This window comes from Lepidochelys kempii, chromosome 5 (genome assembly GCF_965140265.1).
Source record: "Lepidochelys kempii isolate rLepKem1 chromosome 5, rLepKem1.hap2, whole genome shotgun sequence".
Lineage (NCBI taxonomy): Eukaryota > Metazoa > Chordata > Testudines > Cheloniidae > Lepidochelys > Lepidochelys kempii.
In genome coordinates this window covers 62,800,861-62,820,495 of record NC_133260.1, presented here as the reverse complement: position 1 = coordinate 62,820,495, position 19,635 = coordinate 62,800,861, and the positions used below count along the sequence as shown (strand labels likewise).

At 38.0% G+C, this 19,635-nt stretch overlaps 1 protein-coding gene across 1 annotated transcript in view; it reads left to right on the top strand.

The window, feature by feature from the left end:
* The window catches only part of LIX1 (limb and CNS expressed 1), a 41,231-nt gene that overhangs the window by 2,745 nt on the left and 18,851 nt on the right, over window positions 1-19,635 (top strand). The window contains exon 2 of the mRNA XM_073346218.1: window positions 9,484-9,647. Coding sequence (XP_073202319.1) covers window positions 9,484-9,647 — 164 coding nt within the window. The remainder of the gene's footprint in view (window positions 1-9,483; window positions 9,648-19,635) is intronic.

Here is a 19,635-nt window from a genome sequence, read left to right as displayed (position 1 = left end):
TTTGTTTTCAGTACCTTATAACTTTGCCAAACTTTAACATTGACTGATTTTTTTCTATCCCACGTATCTGTCTCAGCATGAGTTTTGTTGGAAAATGTCAGCCAAAATGGGTCTGCAATTTCTGATAAGGCAGCTAGGGAAATACACATTTTGCCCATGTTAAAAATTCTGGTGATTTTTTTTGTTTGAAAACTCCAGCACCCCATACTTTCCATTAAAGACTAGAGATTTTCCAAGGAATTGGCCTTTGTGTCTGGGCTGTGCTTTTTGTTGTTATTATAAAAATCTGCCCAAATTTGGCCAAGTTAAAAGCCTTTAGAAAAAAAATCCAGTTCACACATGCTTTATAAAGACTTCTTAGAATTTAGCAGCTAAATTCCCATGAGATTCCATTTGCATTGAGCGTGATCCAGCAGAACGGAGCAGAACGGAGCAGAACTTTCCCCGCCTCATCACTTGCTGTAGAATACCTTTCCAACATTGCTATTACATTTGTCGTGGTGGTACCTCAGAGTCCCCATTATGGGTCAGAACCCTATTGTGCTAGGCGCTGTTCAACTACAAAACAAAAAGATAGACCCTTCCCCATAGAGTTTACAATTTGAATAGGCTTGGAAGGATTAGATTTTTGTTGGTAAATATCAGTTTCACCATATATACACGCAAACCAATTTAAAAAATATTTCCATCAATCTACATTTACAGATAAACAAAGTAAGAAAAATGCTTAAGAACTTGTTAGAATTTAAGTGTACGTACTTTGTATGTTTTGATATGTAATGTTGAAATTTTGCTTTCACAGTTACAGAGATTGGAAAAAGTGAAAGGTCATCTACTTAAAATAATTGTCTGCCCTTTGTCTGACACCCTCCCATAACTTCCCACAACTGTATTTAAATAGATTAAGAAAAAATACTTTAAAAAGCATTGATACAATCAGTAGAAATTTTATTTAAAAAATGGAATTCTGTCAAGCCTAAATTTAAGTAATGGGCTATTGGCTTTTCCCTCACTACAGCTTTGCTGTAAAGCACTACAAAATGTCCCAAAATTATCATCCTTGAATGCAGAATTTAAAAATTGTCTGTATGGAAACACATTTACTTTTTTAGAAATATTTGAAATTAATGTTTTTGTGAACGTAAAGGTCTGTCTGTTTCTCAGAACCAGATTCTTGGCAGTGGCACCTATATCCTACAGTGCTGGTTTCTTTAGAAATGGGCATCATTTTGTTTTTCAAGTAGGAGGGAAAAAGAATAAACCTGATCCAAAACCCACTGAAGTCAATGGAAAGACTCCTACCCCAATACTTTGGATCAGGCTCTGTATGATCTTGGTAAATATTTCTCTGGCAGTTTTATTTATATAAATTGCGTCTGTTTGAAGCTGCTAGTAGGTTTGGAATGTAAGTAATAGTCATCCCAGCAAAAATAGATTAGTGGACAGAGTGCAGGCGAGGCCTTTAAAAGTGCATGATATATACAGTTATCCCATGGATCTACATTTATTACACTGATGATCTGTGCTATCAATTTTTTTATTGCCATAAATTTGGGATTCTCAAATCACTCATGAGCTGTGGAGCCATGAGCCAGTCTTTCCAAAGAGTGGCAATAAAAGCTTTATACCACACACCATTATTTAGACTATAAACCCCCAGGATTATTTTTATTGACAATAATGCCTACTGTGTGCTGGATACTTTCCAAATACTTATGAAGGATGGCCCCAAGACCTCACAATCAAAATCCTCAAGAAACTTTGGCCCCAGTCCTTGGGTTTCAGCACAGAACCCAAAAGAGGCAAAGATGGCTTTATGCCACACTTATGCCCCCTAACTTCTGGACAGTGGCAGGGAGAAACCAGAGTCTAGGTCAGTCTCCAGTGCAAGTTAGAGCAGTCTCAAAGCTGCTCTAACTTTTGTGAACTGGTGATCCATCTTCCCAGACTGAAGCAGCACTCCAGCCACCTCCCCTTCACTCCAGCATGCCACCAACCTGCACTTCTACACTAGGGGCTATGCTGGCCTTGTGCCACCAGGGGTTTCCCTCCCACCAAAGGAAGTTTCAGCTGCCTGAGTAGTGCACAGGGGTTATCCTGAAAGCAGGTTCTGGCCCCTTGTATCTGTACATGTGTCTCATATTTTTGGAGCGCCAATATGCACATAAACAGTAACATCTTGTTTGTTACCAGTTAGTCTTGTTTTAGTGGGAATTTTTGTCTTCTCTTATGTTTGAAGTACATTATGTCCTGTGGAAATTTAGCATGGGGATAAATGCAGCTTAATGGCATCATTATTAATGTACTAGCATATAACGGTTTGTTAGTGAAAATCCTAGTTTGTGATTATTACATCCCTATCTGCAGCAGAGATCTGTGTATATAGTTAGAGCATACATTTATTCCTTTAAAATATACACAAAACTGATGACGAAAATATGAACATGAAATACCAAAACTCCTATAGAACCTGATGGTTCCCACCTAAATTTCTGCCCCTTTTCTCCACATATTTAAACACTATAGGTTTGTTAGTCTGAACTCAATTTTAACAACTTCTTCAAGATGCATGTGTTAAGTTACAGTCCATAATAGGATACAGCTGCAGGAGGGCGCACTTCTAACTTATGATCTTTGTTTAAATTATATGGTTTTACTGAGTATGTGCCACAGATGGATTTAAGAAATGTAAGACGACTTTAGTAGCCTTTCACTAAAGAATCTTCTTTAATACTTATCTTTTTTAACTCCAAAAGCTTTTATTATTATTCTCTGTATTTGAGTGTTCATTTAATGATAGTCTGTCAAGTTAGTTAAAACAACCCTTTTCCAGAAATCCTTTTAAGTTTAAAAATGACAAAGTAGATGGTTATCCTGTGTGTTCTTTGTATCCTGCTTTCTTTTGACATTGAAATGTTGTCAGAGTTATGACTCCATTTCACTCTACTGGTAAGACTGCATGACTTCTGTTCTGAATAGCCCCATTAGTCTGAGGGTTTCCCTTCTCAAATAATATCCCCATCTATGTGTGAGTGTTGTCCACTGTCCTGTTTACTGCCAATCCTCTACATGTTTGTTCACCTCAGGTAGGGTAACTGTAAACATGCTTTAATGTTACTCCTAGAAATATGGAACCAAATTCACTGCTGGCATAAGTGAACACAAATCCTCTGAAGCAATTAATTTTCATTAAATTATGTTCCTGCTTATGTCAATGTTGAATTTGACTTGTGGTCTCTAGAATGTTCCATATGCTTCCTTGAAGAAAAACAAGGAAAATGTATTTCCTCCCCCCCCCCTCCCCCAAGTAAATAATGGCGTGGGTAGCAATACCTTGCATAGAGTATGCATCCTCATTCCATGGCAATTGCCCAACCCAGAAACATAAAATAACATTTCTGAACACCTGGCAGAAATTAGCCATTTTAAATCAGAGTTACAAGGAAATCCCATACACTTATTCCAGTGGAGGTAGCAGGGAAAGCAGCCATTTTCCTCCAGCCCCAACCTATCCATAACTAAATACAAAGCCCACACCAAACTTTAGTAACATTAAGGCTAGTACCATGATTATGGAATATGCAACAGAATCTAAACTTCCATTTAAAGAAATTACATTCCTTGCCTCTTATGTTCCTGAGGCCTTCCAATTGTAAACTAATGTAGTGTCTTCCTGAATCTGCCACCACCCGGGGAACTATAGCTTTGAGGTATGGCCTGCCCTCTTCATCTCAAAGCAGCATTAACTCTAATTACTGTAGACAATTAAAATGCCAAAATTGTTAACTGGTTCACTGCTGGTCAATCAGTGATGGATGCAGTAGCAGTTTTTGGGGTGGGATCAGTGAAGTGGTTGGTTGTTATCAAGTATTGCCTAGGTAGGGTGTCACAGTTACCAGGCCAGCTGCACTTGAGCTCTCTCAGGGTGACATCATGTCTCCCCCTCACTTTGGCTGGCCTACAGCCACATTGGGTAGCACCCATGCCTGTCTCAGAAGGTCCTACAGGATTCGGCCCCCTGCCCCATATACTCCTCTTCATGAGATATGGCAAGTGGTAATTACAATAACTGTGCAGGTTTCATACAGCAAAGTATTGATTATTCAGAACCAAGGCATTCAGAGAAACAAATCTTAAAACATTAGACAATCTATCTGCATCTTATCTAACTCCTCAGTCTTTCCTTGCAAAAACAGCTAGATCCCATTTGTCTTCTAGGCACTCATTTCAAGGAGTTGGGATGACAAAGAGCATCCCTAATGGTCTGTGGATATGTCTTTGCAGTTAACCCCTGTGACTGGCACCCAGGTTTTTTGTATGCATGTTAGCCTCTCCTGATTACAAGCAACTTCACACCTACCCAACTTACTCTGTCCTCAGTGTTTCTGCACTCACCCACATGTCTATGGGGGGCATATCTCAGGATTCTTTGTCTGGAGACATTCTTGCAGGAAAACTTGTCCATTCTTCAGAGGGAAATGTGGGAAGGGCATTGGAGGAATGGTACTTGAGAGATTTTTTGCCTGCATCCTCACTGCAAAGTGAGTGGGTTCCAGGCTGAATTAAATCAGAGCCTGGATTCTAGCCTGGGTTTAAAGCACCTCCAGTCTTGGGTCAAAGAGTAAGAGCCCCAGTTAACTGTGCAATGAAGACATGTCCTCAGTCTTCCCCACTATTTATCGGGGTTGTTTTTATTAGAATCCCAGCTTTCCCACAAGAGTCTCTCCCCTCCCACCCTTGGCCATACTAGCCAGAGCCCAGCAGACATGAGATTTCAAAGGAATTGGCCCCTCTTGTTTCTGAGCACCAGACAATAAGGTTTCTCTGAAGTCATTGTCTGCTTTCTGGCCCTCCTAAGTGGACAGCTCTGGCTGGGGTTAACCCTTTGAGACCATGTAGCCAGTATCATAATAAGAACCAAGTAAGATGAGGCATACCTAATATTCACACCAATAATGCAGGTCTCTCCCATGTTCTCCGCATGTGGAGAACTGAAATTTGAAGCAACTTGGAATTCTTAAGTCATCTCTTCTCCTGCCCGTTATCAACTTTCAAAAGGCAAAATCCTCACTGTTTCCTGTGTGTCAAAAGTCCTAGGTCAGCTGTCAAAGCTGCTACTTAACCCTCCCTCAAAAACTTCTGTACTGGTTACACATTACCAGTATAAAAGGTGAACATTTGGGGAACAGCATAAAATACATGTAATTCTAAAATAGCACAATCAGTATTATCCATATTAGTCATTTTTTGTATTTAATTCAATATTTTTTTGTTAACTTGGCACTGCCATATCTTTTCCTGTTTGTTGTAAAATTCAGTATCCGTGTCCCAGAAACCAGGGGACTCTTACCACGGAAGTTAGGTCCAGTGTGCTGCATAGTCCACAGAGCCTTGGCTATTATGGGAACTAACAAAAGCACCGAAATGCATAGTAAAGAGATGTTCTTTCTATCCCCTTGTAACTAGAAGTTTGGTCTGAAACCCTGATAATGCCCATGAATGGAGGTAAATTAAGGATAAAGGACCCATGAAATCCTTATATTGTAAACTGGTCACATTTCTAACATTACTTAGATATTTGTATTACATAATTGTAACATTAAAAGAGAGAGGAAAATGCATGGGTGAAATTCTGGCCCATTGAAGTCGAAGGGAGTTTTGGCATTGACTTCAACAGAGTCAGGATTTCATCCTATAAGTTTAACTGATTCAGTAATGTTACAATATACTGAATAACAGATTTTAGAGCACAGGTAATTTAAACCATTAGGAAAAGTAGTCACCAATGCACATAGGTACTCTAGTCATTGTTTAAACATCTTTGGCCATATTATATTTATTTTTCAAAATACAAAAAGCAAATTAAAGTGAATGACATTAATTCCAAATGAGACGTAGATCGCAATGCTAAGTTTAGTGTGTTTGACGCTTCCAACATTAAAAAAAAATCTATCTTTTTCATTTGTACATCGTTACTGGATAGTTTAAAAGTTGGATTGCTGCTGCACTGCACTCCTGTGGAGCATGCAAAAACTTGTGTGAAGAAAAATAGGTAAATATCAGTTGATTTGACAAGACTTCATCCAGAATGTTCAAAAAAATAAATAGTGCAATTTCTTATATGCAAATGAATGTAGAGGCTCTAAGTAAACTATCCATATTGCTATGGTAGCTGTTTCAAGAGGGATTAAACAGCCACCTATATACCTGATAGTGGTAGAATGGTTCCTGATACCTCTACAATGCTCCTTGGATTACTATAAGATGCAAAGGAACTTTTACAAACCTCTCTGGTTGCCAGTTACATCCTGTTTTTTGTTTTTTTTTCTTTTAAATTAAATGCCCCCTTTTTGGAATGGATATGTTTAGAATAACTTGTGATAACATTTTTAAAATATATATGAATATGAGAGCATAATATGTTGTCTACACACAGAATTTTCACTGGTTTAATTTACATTGGTTTAGTTAAACCATTGCAAGTTGTGAGTATAGACTCTTATATCGATTTTAAAACTGCCCTATATCAGTTTACTTTGTGCCTATAAACTTACTCATGCAAGCTAAACCAATACAGGCCTGCTTTAAACCAATCTAAGAGACTGTCTCACACAAAGTCACACTGCTTTAACTAAATAAGGAATAAAATCACAACTTGAGTTAAACTGGTATTATTTTGTGTGTACACAAGCCCTAAATTTTCTTGGATTGTAAAACCTTGGGGATTATAAATTCAGTCTTCCTATGTGTGTGAAAAGAGTGTAACAGTAGAGTAGAGTTAATGGGTGTTGCCAGAATACTACTACTAATAATAGCTATACACTGCCTTTCTCTAGATACTTGTCCTGTTAGCTTAACCTATAAAAAACAAACATGGTTTAGACATTGACAGCCAAAGTTAAGTTTCAGGACTTCAGCAAAAGAAGATACTCTGCCTTATTTTTCTGTGACCAAGAAGAATCTCTTGGTTGCTTAGGGAACTTTATGTAGATTAATTTTTAAAACAGCTGAAGGTATCACAAAGTCTAGTGAAAACTTTCAACCAACCAAGAAGTATTCACAGGCTGTCCAAATGCTGAACTAGTCAAAAGAGAACAAAAATGATATATTATGAATTTTCTCAGTCTTGCTGTAAAATTGACAAAAGATATGAAAGACAGATGATACAAAAAAGGAAAGGAAAAAAAAGATTTAAAAGGCCAACCATTACTATGGACATTGAACAGTTCTTAACAGCTAGTGTTTGTCATCTGGATAACTATAATTTTTCTTTGATAAACAAGTATTGAGCCTAACTTTTCAACAGTGTTTCAGCCCCCAAATCCAGTCCAAATTCAGTGGGCGTTAAGCACCAGACTCTCTTATGCTTCTTTGAAAACCCAGCCTAGAAGTTGCTAAAACACTAATTTTTTTCTGATGGGGAGGCAGCTGTGGCTCTGATTTGAAAGGCTGTAGAATATTTGGACTGCAAAATAGGTTAAGATCAGTTGATGTTTTCTTAAATTAACATTGTATGTCACAAGTAAATCAGAAAGATCTGTGGGTGGTATTCATATTGGTGGTCTAGGATTCATGGCGTAGACATCTGATTTTTCCTTAAAAAACAAACAAACTTTAAACAGTTAAATGTCAATTTTCCCAAGAGGAGCTACGGCCACAATTGCCTTATAGGGATGTCATAAGCCTCTCTTGTTCTTGTTGTCATTTGTTTGTATTCTGGTGCTTATTTCAAGCTAGTTTCTTTTAACCTAAACGTGACCTTTTCAATAAAGATTTAATATCAATACAATTTTTCCAATAAATGTGGCACTTCCCTTCTATTGAACTGTCAAGCTCAAAGCGTAGACATTTGACATTTAACATGCATGAAGTTTATTCCTAGATATCAACTTTCACTTAATGGCTTTTAAACTGAATCATTACCAAACATGAATGTAAGAGACAGAGTGAAGCAACCAGTGATGTAAAAGATATATTTCACTCAGGGTCAGTGAGAAGTTCTCAACACAGCAGACCCTAGACATTTTCCTTGATCTAGGCTACATGTGGTTCTACAGTCTGTTCTGCTGGCAGTTATCTGGTCTAAAGATTTGGTTTTTGCTTAAACTCATCACTCAAAGTTGAAATAAGTTGAAAATAAGAGGATAATTGCCCTGGTTGAACATAAAAATGGTAGGTCACCAATTTCATCTAGTCACTTCATTCTTCTGGATTGCTGTGATGCATATCAAAGATCAACAGCAGGTAGTATCGATCACTAAGTATGCAGTTCATAAATTCTAGTAGTCTCAAAGGGGAGGGATAAAGCTATAATTTAGAAAAGTAGAACTCAGTTTCTGTGGTTTGGGTTTCACTCTTATGCAGTTTGTGTCAAAGCACCATCACACGTTGCAATAACCATCTGTTTCTTATTCCATTCGTTACTCAAAATGTGGAGGGGGAGATAGCCATACCATTGTGAAGGTCCAATGTAAGGACTTTCTTTCTTAGTTTCTGTATGCTCATTGCTTTCCCTGTTATGGCCATCCAAGCAAGCAATCATAGGAAATAGATAACATCTTGTGTTTCATGATTTCTGTGTGTATATAAAGTCTGCTGCAGTTTCCACGGTAAACATCTGATGAAGTGAGCTGTAGCTCACGAAAGCTCATGCTCAAATAAATTGGTTAGTCTCTAAGGTGCCACAAGTACTCCTTTTCTTTTTGCGAATACAGACTAACACGGCTGTTCCTCTGAAACCTGTGTTTTTACAATGATCCTCCAATAAGCCTGTTCTCGAAAGTGGTAAGCTGGCATGTAGTTTGAGAGGGGCATGGTCTAAAACAGGAATTGATAATATTTTTGACAGAATGTAAAAAGTGCCATCACTGTTAGGTAGTTGCCAGGAAACATCAGCTGTAACCTTGTGGCTGGGCTTTTCAAAGGGGCCTAAAGGAGGTACACCCAATTTTTATTCACTTTAAATGGGAGCTGAGAGGCTAAGACTCTTAGGAAGCTTTGAAAATCCCATCCCTGAAACTTAAAGCTTTGTAATGCAGGAGCACTATAGCAATTTGTAGTTTGTACATTAGTATTTTAGTGTTCATGTTAACTGGCAGCTCTCTCTCTGCCCTAATATCCAGCATCTTTCTTTGTGACCACATCACAAAGCAGTGTGGAAACGCATCACTTCATGCACCATTAAAATCCAGCCACTTCTGCTGTGGAACACAGCAACTGTGACCCTTCTTGTGATGAGCAAAGGGGAATTTCTATATAGTTCCCCATGCACCTGAAAGACAACTGCTCCAACAGTACAGTGCCTCTTAATATCATGCTGGAGCAAAATACAGTTACAGTGCAGGTGATGGCTTTGACTGAATCTTCAACTCTCACATGAATATAACCAGAATATTTCTTGTTTAAATCTGGCAAATAAAGTTACAAGTGAAGATAAAATGTCTATACTGCACCCAAAATTTGTCACTTCTGTGTCTTTGATAGTGAATGTCGTAGCAGTGCTGCAGGAATTCTGGGAGAACAAACAGAAACAGAGAGCTGTATTTCCAAGTGAAGGCACAGTGGTGTATGAGTCATTGAACTTTCCTGGTCCTCCATTTGTCAGTTATGTCACCCTACCTGGAGGAAGCTGTTTTGGCAACTTTCAGGTAAGAAGCATAGTGCAATTTTTGCCAAAGGGAAATCTTTCTTCAATTTTTTTTTTAAGGAAAATAAATAGTTACTTATTTTGAGAGCACAATATATTCACACTTAATCCGTAAGTGCCAGACCACAGTATCTTCAGGGACATAAATTGTTTAAACAAAAATAACAGGCAGTACTGTGAATTAATTGATCATGGCATGACTTATTGTTCTAATCATGGATCTTGTAAGAATGTCTGTTAACGAAGGGGATTCTTGTGACTAGAAGCATCAAAAGATAAGTATCTTTGTCAGGTAGTTTTAAGACCACATTTTTGGTTTGGTTAGTTTTTGCCCCATAAGCTTTAGAAAACATGTTTGTAGGTAGCAATGTTTTCATTACTTTTATCAAGTCAGTGAAAAGATATTTTTATTATAAAGATTCCCCAACAATCTGTTCAACCCAGATACATCAATACAGTGTTAATGCATGAGATCCAGAAAACAGAACTAACTAGAAACAGATCAGTTTTTCACATTGAGTGAAAGGCATAAAGTGAACAATAAAACCAATTTGAATTTAAGATAAAAATAAATTAAATCATGGGGTTGGGGGGAGGAGGGAGGAAATTACATTTTGATTAGAAAACTGTATAAGCACTCACAAATTCAAGAAAAATATTTTATCTAGCTACATAAGTATACATATTTGAAATGTAGTTATGAGCAAAATCTAGTAGTAGAAGTTGAAAAAAGAGGAAAAACAGGCAATTTTAAAAACAGTAAACATTTGTGAAATTATTTAAAACTAAATTCTGTCCCTTGTTCATTTCTAGTAGACAACATAAATAATGAAAAGTAAATCCAATCTTTAGCTTTTTATTTTAACTGTCTAAAATGTTAGTAATACATATACACTTTTATATATGATTTTAACTCAGGGTTCTCTTTATATTTAGTCAACTTTAATTATTCAGGGCCCAGTCCTAGGAGGTTCTGGACTCCTTCAATTCTTTTTGACATTAAGGAATTGCAGGATTGGGACAGAATAACTAAATCTTTGTTTTAGCAGTTTTAAATTGGTTGCTTTTTTATTCTGAATCCATTTGAAGAAGAAAATGCTACACAGTCTAAACACTGTAACCAACAGAAAAGGTAACTTGATTGGTCAAATGTTATGAAGAGCAATAGAGTGTTCTTTGGCTGAAGATTGTATCTAATTAAATTATACCCTAGATATCCCTTCAATTTCCTGTCTGACTTCCAACATGAGCTTGATACTGAAAGTTACTGAGCACCTTTGACTCCTACTCAAGTCAAGAGAGCTGAGGTAACACTGTGTCTCATAGGTTCAAGCCCAGGATTTGGAAAAAAGTACCTGAGATAAGATTTTAGAAATCCTTCCCTCAAGAACCACATTCCTGGGACAAAAATGAAATTATTTCACCATTATTATATCATCAGTGAAGTTAGTGGGACATTATTCAGTTTTCAGACATTTAAAATTTCTTACCAGCTGTTGTCTGTCTGGCTTTTGTGAAATGAAGTGGTGGCTTTAATCCAATTACCAATGGAGAAGAGTCCACATCATAGAAAAACACCATCAGAAGCGGCAACGTCATTGGAAATCCCTGCATAAAAAGCTAAACACTGAATGGCCTGGAGACCATACTATTTATCTTCTGTCCAGAGGTGGGCCTCTCCAGGTCAAGACTGAGGAGAGGGTATTTTTTAGTCTGTCATCAGAGATACAGATGTTCAAACTACTATGACAAGTGGACAGGAGAATCTGATTTAGGAATTAGTTTACCAAAGAGCATTGTACAGCAATTATGTAGCTAGCTGTATGCTGAACACAGCAACTTTTAAAAGTTATTTTTGATTCCTTTTACTTTTTTGGGTGGGAAAAAAAGTATGTAGACCCATACACTATATTGTGGGAGGAAGGGCAGGGATGTATACTGCTGAAATTTTTCATTACAATTTTTTTTCTACATGCAAGCTATTCAATACTTTGGCGACACAATAATTGTGCATTCTTCATGTAATATCTAGTATTCACTACCTCTGGAAGCTGGTGGCAAAAAGGATGAGGGAGTAATTTGTTGGCATCACTGTTGAAAAACAATACCTTCTAGCAGCGTTTTTGAATTGTGGTGGCTTGGCAGACCCACTGGTGTATACAGAATAAGTGTGTATGTAATTTAATAGCACATCTCCATTTTGTTGTACACATGGTGTGTAAGTAAAGGGTATAATGTTAAATTAGATATACAAGAGGAACAAACCCTGGAATTCTCCCTCAGGCAGAGCTCTCACTAAAGTCAATAGGGATTTAGTCTGAATAAGGAGTTTGTGATCAGGCTCAAAGTTTGCTCTGACTAGTAATAACAAGCTTTTTCTTCTTTTGCTTTGTCATCTCAGTTTGTATTTATCCATTTGTTTGTGTGGGTGGTACAGAGGAAGAGCTGTTTTCATACAATTTCCTACATTTTAGCATGATAATATTGATGCCTGGCTTTTTTTCTACCCAAATTTAAGAACCCTACGCTAATGCGCATCACATTTTGCTACAGCTAGCCAACTACTGTGGTAGCACCAAAGTAAAGGATAGTCATTCTACATTCAGGAAAAAGCTGGTTGCTTCATTGGGCAAGTCAAATCAAATTCCAGTAGTCCACTTGACAAAGAAACAAAAGCGCTGCTGTGGTATGGAAAATCCGGGGCCAGGTAGTAGGATGTGCATTAGGATTATGAAGGTGTGACTGGAGTTCCAGGGGAGCCAACTGAGGTCAGTCAATTAGGGTGAACTGCAAAGAATGGGGATGACAATCCCCAAAGCTGGTGGACATTCCAGGACTTAAATTTACCAAGCCAGCACAAAACAGCTTCTATAATACCTCACTGGTTACCCAGAAGCCAAGAACACAGTTCCCTTAAAGCCTCCCTCAGACCTCCACCCAGACACCCAAGTCAAATATGATAAGGATTACTGAAAATCTTATTCATCATATAAGAAAGTTCTAGCAATCCTAAAGGATTGGACACATTACTTCCCAGGTTAATGAATATTCCAGATCTTTTACAGTGAATTCTTTTTCACTAAACTAAAATTTATTAAAAAAAAAAAAAGAGAGAGTATTGGCTTAAAGATCAGTATACATACAGACATGAGTACAGTTCTTGAGATTCAGATTCATAGTAGAGATGGTGAGCTTTGTAATTGCAAAGAGTTCTTTCAGAATTAGTTCACAGGTTATAGTCCAATGTTTATATTCAGGGTAATTCCAGGTTAGGACTGGAGATCTCAGCCTTTTGGCTTAAGCTTCCCCTGCATGAAGCATCAAGCTGATCTGAGATAGAAAGGATCAGGACCCAAGGGTCTTTTATACAGCTCCAGGCCTTCTCTGATAATTCTCCAGGCCTTCTCACCAATAATTAACTACACAAATTAACACAAGGCAATTTATCCATTAGGCAGTCTATCACAAACTTTAAAGAGACATATAGACAATGACATTATTTCACCGAAGATTCATCTCCATGTTAATATTCCCTTTTGATCTCCAAATCAATAGCTATAGTGACAGACAGGAACTGTCTATTTACATGGCTAACATTTAGCAAGATAAAAGTAAACACACAATTAGTATCACCTCTATTTTTCTAACAATACAGGTTTGTACTTCAAAGTTCTAGCCTATCTACTGTGGAACCATTTATATACCTTTACCATTTATATACTTTTCTAAAATGTCTCTAATTGTTGGCTCTGGGTCATTTATCCTGCAGGATGCTTAACCCTTTCTGGCCATGCATCCCAGTTTGTATAAGATTTGTTTCAATTATATAACAGTGGTAGCAACGATGATTTGCCTGGTCATATTTTAATCGGATAACATCACAGAAGGATACCACTCATCATTGTTTTAGGTGGGGAAGGGAAATGGTTTCCGTGACTGAAGTTGTGACTCTACTGATCCAGAATCAAAATCCAGCAATCAATCACCCTGGAAAAAACAAAGGCCATGTCAGTGACAAAATAAAACAGTTCCTCTCCTCAGACAAGTTCTTTCATCTACAAAGTAGTAGTAGAAAGCTTCAGGTCATCTTCACCTGAAAACCAACCTCCACAATCAACTTCCTCCTCAGTAGGTTCAATACAATAGGTACAAGTGTCAGCAGACAAAGGAAAAAGTAACTTTTAACTACTGTCAATTTAGTTGTAATTTTCAAAGCATACATATCATCTATTAAGGATCTAGGATTTTAAGCATTTTAAACTAACGTGAACAGCATCCCAAGGACTTTCAGATTACTTTAGATTTAGGCTTTCTGCTTAGTATATGATGGATCCAAATGCCAATTCAGAGATAGCAAATGTTGCATTATTTGCTGGATCAGTTTTTCAGGGCACAATGTGAAGGAAGATCCTCTGAAAGTGATGGGACAACAGCCCTCTTTCAGCTAAGCATGGGAGAACCAGATCCTCAGCTGGTACATGTTAATTGAACTCCATTACCCCAGCTTTGATTGTGACCAGGAGATTTTATTCCATTTCAGCTGCACAGGATGGTAATAAGTGTTCCACAATGCTAAACATATTTTTAGTTTTAAACTTTTGAGGCCAGGTCCTCATCTAATATAAATCACATAGCTCCATTGAAGTCAAGGATCTGATCTCATAGTCTACGGAATTATGCTGATTTGCTCCAGTTTAGGATAAGGCCCTCATTCTTTAGTGACAGTACACAGAGCTCCAAAGTCTTTATCTTGCTCTATTTCTGAAGGTGTTTTTCCCTCATAAGGTGTTTGGGAGAATTACCATGTCATAATTTGTCTAGCTAGAGCGTCTGAAACCTCCGACAAGTCACTGAAGTGTACTAAAAGATGTTTAGGAGAGCACAGAGTGTTTTCCATCAGATCAAGTACAGCATATTTTTGTGCTGTGTACTTCAGAATAAAAAATAAACTTCTAACACAATATGAAAAGATATATGGCTTAATTTCAATCCAAAATACTTCACTTGGGGAAAAGTTTATTTAAATGTTGCTGTCACATTCTTTTTTTTAAAAAAAAATTAAAGATCAAGATTCTTCTTTTGGGATTTGTTTGTTTTTTCTCTGAGGTCTTCTTATGATCATTTTGGGTCTAGTTTTCCTTATGTTTAAATCATCATGTTATGAAATTCTCTAGAGCATTGTTAACATTGTTGCCGAAAACAACCTAGAATTTCCTGAATCTAAGATGTTTTGAAAACTTATCATGAAAACTGACTGTCAAAGTTGGTCAGTTTTATCCACTTGGCTTTTCAAAATAAGACATGAGAGGAAAATTGAGGAAATGTATTCTGGCGAATTAGCCATACATCTTTTGTAGGTTCCAATATACCTTCTATGCCATCATCATGATATAATATTTCAACATACTTTGCCAACACTAGGCCCACAAATGCACAAATATTAATTTCTATAATGCTCTTCATATAATCATATATCTCTCCTGTGCATTACAAAACATTTGATTATGTAATTTTAATGCTGTGACTATGCATGTAACATCCATTATATGCCAGCAATATTTCTACAGCCAGTCATGAAGGTCTGCTTTGATGCCAGCTAACTGCAGCGATGGAATGTGAGAGAAAGAATATTAGGCTGGATACTCTGGGTAATCCCTCTACTCTCTTTAAGTAGTCCCACAAGGACTTTAGTAGATTGGTTCCATTCATCCTTTAGGGAAGGGTATTAGGAATGAGCAGATGGGTCTAATTGCCAACTGCTCATCAGAGACAAGCATTGAAATTCCACTAGAAAGGTTTAATAATGAACTACCTGTATCTTACCCAATAGATATCCATGCTTTCAATCTACAGACTTCTTTAAATGTACTAAGTTCATGATTTTTATTATTTTATAGCACCCCCCAAAAAGCACTAGGCACCATAGTCCAAATAAATTATAGAGTCTCTGCTCTAACTAAATTAGTTTTAAACAGTGATCTGTTCTGAGTCTTTGCTCAGAATTCAGAATTAAATGCTATGGGATACAGTTCTGACACTTGCATTTCTCTTGCATTTATTTTAAGTCCCATTGTCTAATACTTATGAAGGCTATGTTTGAAGGAGTTTCTTTATACCATTTTTATTCTGGGCACTCAATACCAACAACCACATACCATGACCAACTCTGAAAACTGTGAAGTAATTTCCATTTACCAAAAGGGCACCAACATAAGGCCCAGTTGATCAGCTTCTGGCTCCCCTTTTGCTGAACTTAGTCATCAAGCCACTCATGGTTTTTAGCAGGTCTTTTTGCTTTTAATACCCAGGAGAACTTTGCTGAATATTTTAACTTTAAAAACACATTGAAAGGAGTTGTGATCCAAGCTTAGCTTTCATTTTAACAAGGAACAGTAATGAATTAATTGTGTGATTTTGATTAATGAACTTTTAGCTTGTTTGCGGGGGGGCCGGGTAAAAGCTTCCTTGAGCAGAATTTAAAATGACAGTGTGTGTTTAATTGGCATTTCTATATTGCTCATCACCAAAATATGCAAGCACATGTATTGTATATTTCCAAAATGTGTATTACTAGAATATAAAAGTGTGTTTTGACAATAACAGTGGTATCAAACTTGAGCTGAAATGTAGAATTAAAATTGCTCAATTTTAATTCGTAAAAATCAAATGCACCAAAAGAGAGAAATCTTTCCTCCTCCTCCTCACATCAAAAATGTTTCTAAGCCAAAAATCTAGTTATCTTCCATGCTCGCTCACTATGCAGTATTTTTATCCCTGGTTTCAGTTATTTTTGCAATCCTATCGTTCACCAGATAACCTGGGAAGCAGTAAAGTCTACCCCTCTTGCTGTGTCTTGTTTCTCCAACTGGAAATAATTCTATTATTCTATATTTTAGATCATTATAGCTAAAACTTGTGACTGGGGGGCTGGGGAGGAAAGGGAGACCATTGATGTTGGGCAGGCTAGCAGCATCTCACACATCCCTTGTTAACGTAACTGTCCTTTGGCCTCCCATAAGGAATATCTCATCTTGCTTTATTTTCCAGTCCGTCACCCTGAAAAGATAGCCTTGATCATCTAAATTGATAAAAAAATATTGCTAGAGCTAAAGGAGCAAACTGCTGTGCAGTGGAGCTGGAACAATTTTTACAGTGTGGGGTGCTGAAGGCAGAAACCATGTATTTGGGTTGTTGTTACTACTGCAAGCCCAGTGTGTGTGGCAGCACCCTAGTTCCAGCACCCTTCGGCACCAGGCAGTGGGAAGGAAGATGAAAAAAACCTAAAGATCCTGGTTTCCACCTCCAAATGCTTTTTACATAAAATGAGTCATTCAAATTTGGAAGTTTCCCAAAGAATCATGTCACCAAGGCTGGCTTTGTGCATAGTGGGGAGATAATGGGGGACATGAGTCTGTTAAAATAACAAGGGAGGCCAGGAGGAGACAATAAGTTGTTTCATAAGTCTGCCCAAAAAAGCTAAGGTGGGCTGTGCTTGCTAAAATTATCAGGTTTTTCTTGGACTGGGTTGGCAGCTGCTACAAGAGAAATTCTCTTCCTGCATTCCCTGTAAGCACCACTAGGTTCATGGAGGAGGAGGGGAAAGGCACGCCCTAGTTCTGCCCCCTCCACCTCACTTTCCAGCCTCTTCAGGTGCTTAACGAGGAGATCAGATAGGAGGAAGCTGCTGCTTCACTGGGCAGGAGTCTACCTCAGTCATTGCCGAGTCGGCTTAAGGTAACCCAGGGTCCTAGACACATCATGACATGGGATCTCCATGACTTCACCTCTATGACCTTGTACTCATGCTATTGTCTTCCCCCTTCATTTAGTGACACTAGTAGGGGTTTATCCAGTTCCTCCCAAAGAGGCCAGGTTAGCAGCCTGAGTCCCACTTCTTCCCTCCAGGAGAGGCAGCAGTCCCCCCTCTTTCTGGAGGAACAGGAATGGGTAAGCAGGGTGCAGCTGTCCGAAGTGGAACAGCTTCAATCAGAGCAATTGAGAGAGAATATCCCATAGCCTAGTGTATTGGGTACCCTCCTGAGAGGTGGGGAGACCTATGTTCAAATCCTTTTCCATAGTGGGCAGAGGGGGAAATTGAACCTAGGTCTCCCCTGTTCCAAGTGAGTGCCCTAACCACTGGGTTAAAGGCTACAGGGAAACTGCCAACACTTATTCCATGCCCCCCCTCTTGTTTTGTGAATTTAAAAAATCAATTTGTGCTTGAATAAATCACATTGTTTGATCCTAAACTGTTTTTTTTCAATTTGCCTAAATTTGTCACTAGTAGTAGTAGTTAGACATTAAATGAAATAAAAGTTCTCAAACTTGCCTGTGAACCAAAAAAATCAGTTATTTGCCCAGTTCTACCAACAAGCCTCCTCAACAGCCTGGGGGCAAGCTAATGTCTTCACAACACAGATATTTCCATCAGTCAGAGGCGACCTGCCCACCCCAAAAGCCATTCCTGCAACCTACACCCGCCACCAGAGGTGATCCACTCTCTACTCAGTCAATCATTCCAGAGCCAGAGGCTGCAGGACAACCTTCCTGCCTCAACTACAGTTGAAGTAAAGGAACCTCTGCCAGGTAGGGAAGTCACTAGAGTAGCCTCTGTAAGGTCCTGGGTAGTTGGAAGCATTGTGGGTTGAGAGGTGTAGAGTAAGGAGGTATAGATAGAATTGAGAAGGACAGAATTGTTCCATTGTGGAGGGGTGGAAGTGTATTAGTTTGCTAGACATGAGGGTGGAGTTTGGGGAAAGTATTGGGTTTGACGGAATTTTATATTTTTGGAGGGAAGAGCCTTTTACTTAGGAAAAGTCACATGTATTGCAGACAGTTGGAACATTTTTGAGGGATCCACTTGTTAGACTGTTGGCAGCACAACACTGAAAATCTTTGCAGTGAGTGAAAGTGCCTGGTAATCAGATTTTTGGTTTTGGTGTGAGGTGGGATGAAGAGAGTCACCCCTCCAATAGTGGGATGAGCTCTGAAAGATGGAGTCCAAGTCCCATGAGGCAATACGTATTAATGATCTTTACTTTTATCCCCAGCCCAGTTTTACTATAAAATCTGGGGATTAAAATAAAGACAGGCAAAAATATCTGAGGATGGAAAAAGGCAGAGGCTTATGGGAAAATTGCGTGCCTCCTAACAGTCGAGTATGTGCTTTTGGGAAGTTACCTAAGGCTACAATGAAGATGTAGATGAAAACCATATGTTTATGTACATCAGGTGATGAGTCTCGATGTCCAGTGAATTAAGATACTCCTTTCTCACAAGAAATTGGGTTTATAAAACTAAGTTATTCCTAAGAGAGAAATAAGTAAAGGATGACTTTACTGTGTATATGGCAAATGGCTTGCCTGAATATCATTATAGGGTTTTTTTAGTTATGAAATAACACCTATTTTAAATATTCTATACTTCTTCCTTGCAAAGTTTGAAGAGGCTTTAGTTTTTATTGAGTGTTTTAAAGTATTGTACATTTCTAATGAGGTTATTTTAATGTCAGATATTTCTATCTGGAGACATTAAAATCACAAAGAACAGTGAGAGCCTTTTAATCAAACATCTAGCATATTGTAATGTTAATTTTTTTAGGGGATGTTAGGTAGTGGAACTCTCTAAACAGAAACATGAAGATGGAGAGAAGTCCGTGATATTCTAAAGTCATGTACAGACTAATTCACAATTTTTAAATACCAGCCCAATGAATCAAAAGATGCTGGTTATTTTAATAAAAGGCAGGATATCTACTTCCACCCACCCACCCCCCGTAAACTTTGGCTTGTTTTTTGTCTGTTGAGCAGAGTGAATAGAAGGAGTGAATAGTCCTCAAAATAGAACAGTAGAATGCAAGGGGGTAAAGTGTAGAATAAGGATTGAATAGGAATTCAAGACAGCTCCATAAGAATCCCTCACCCCTACAGGTTACAAGCTTTTCTAGGATTTTCTTTCAAATAGGCTGCTGAATGCATAATAATGAAAGC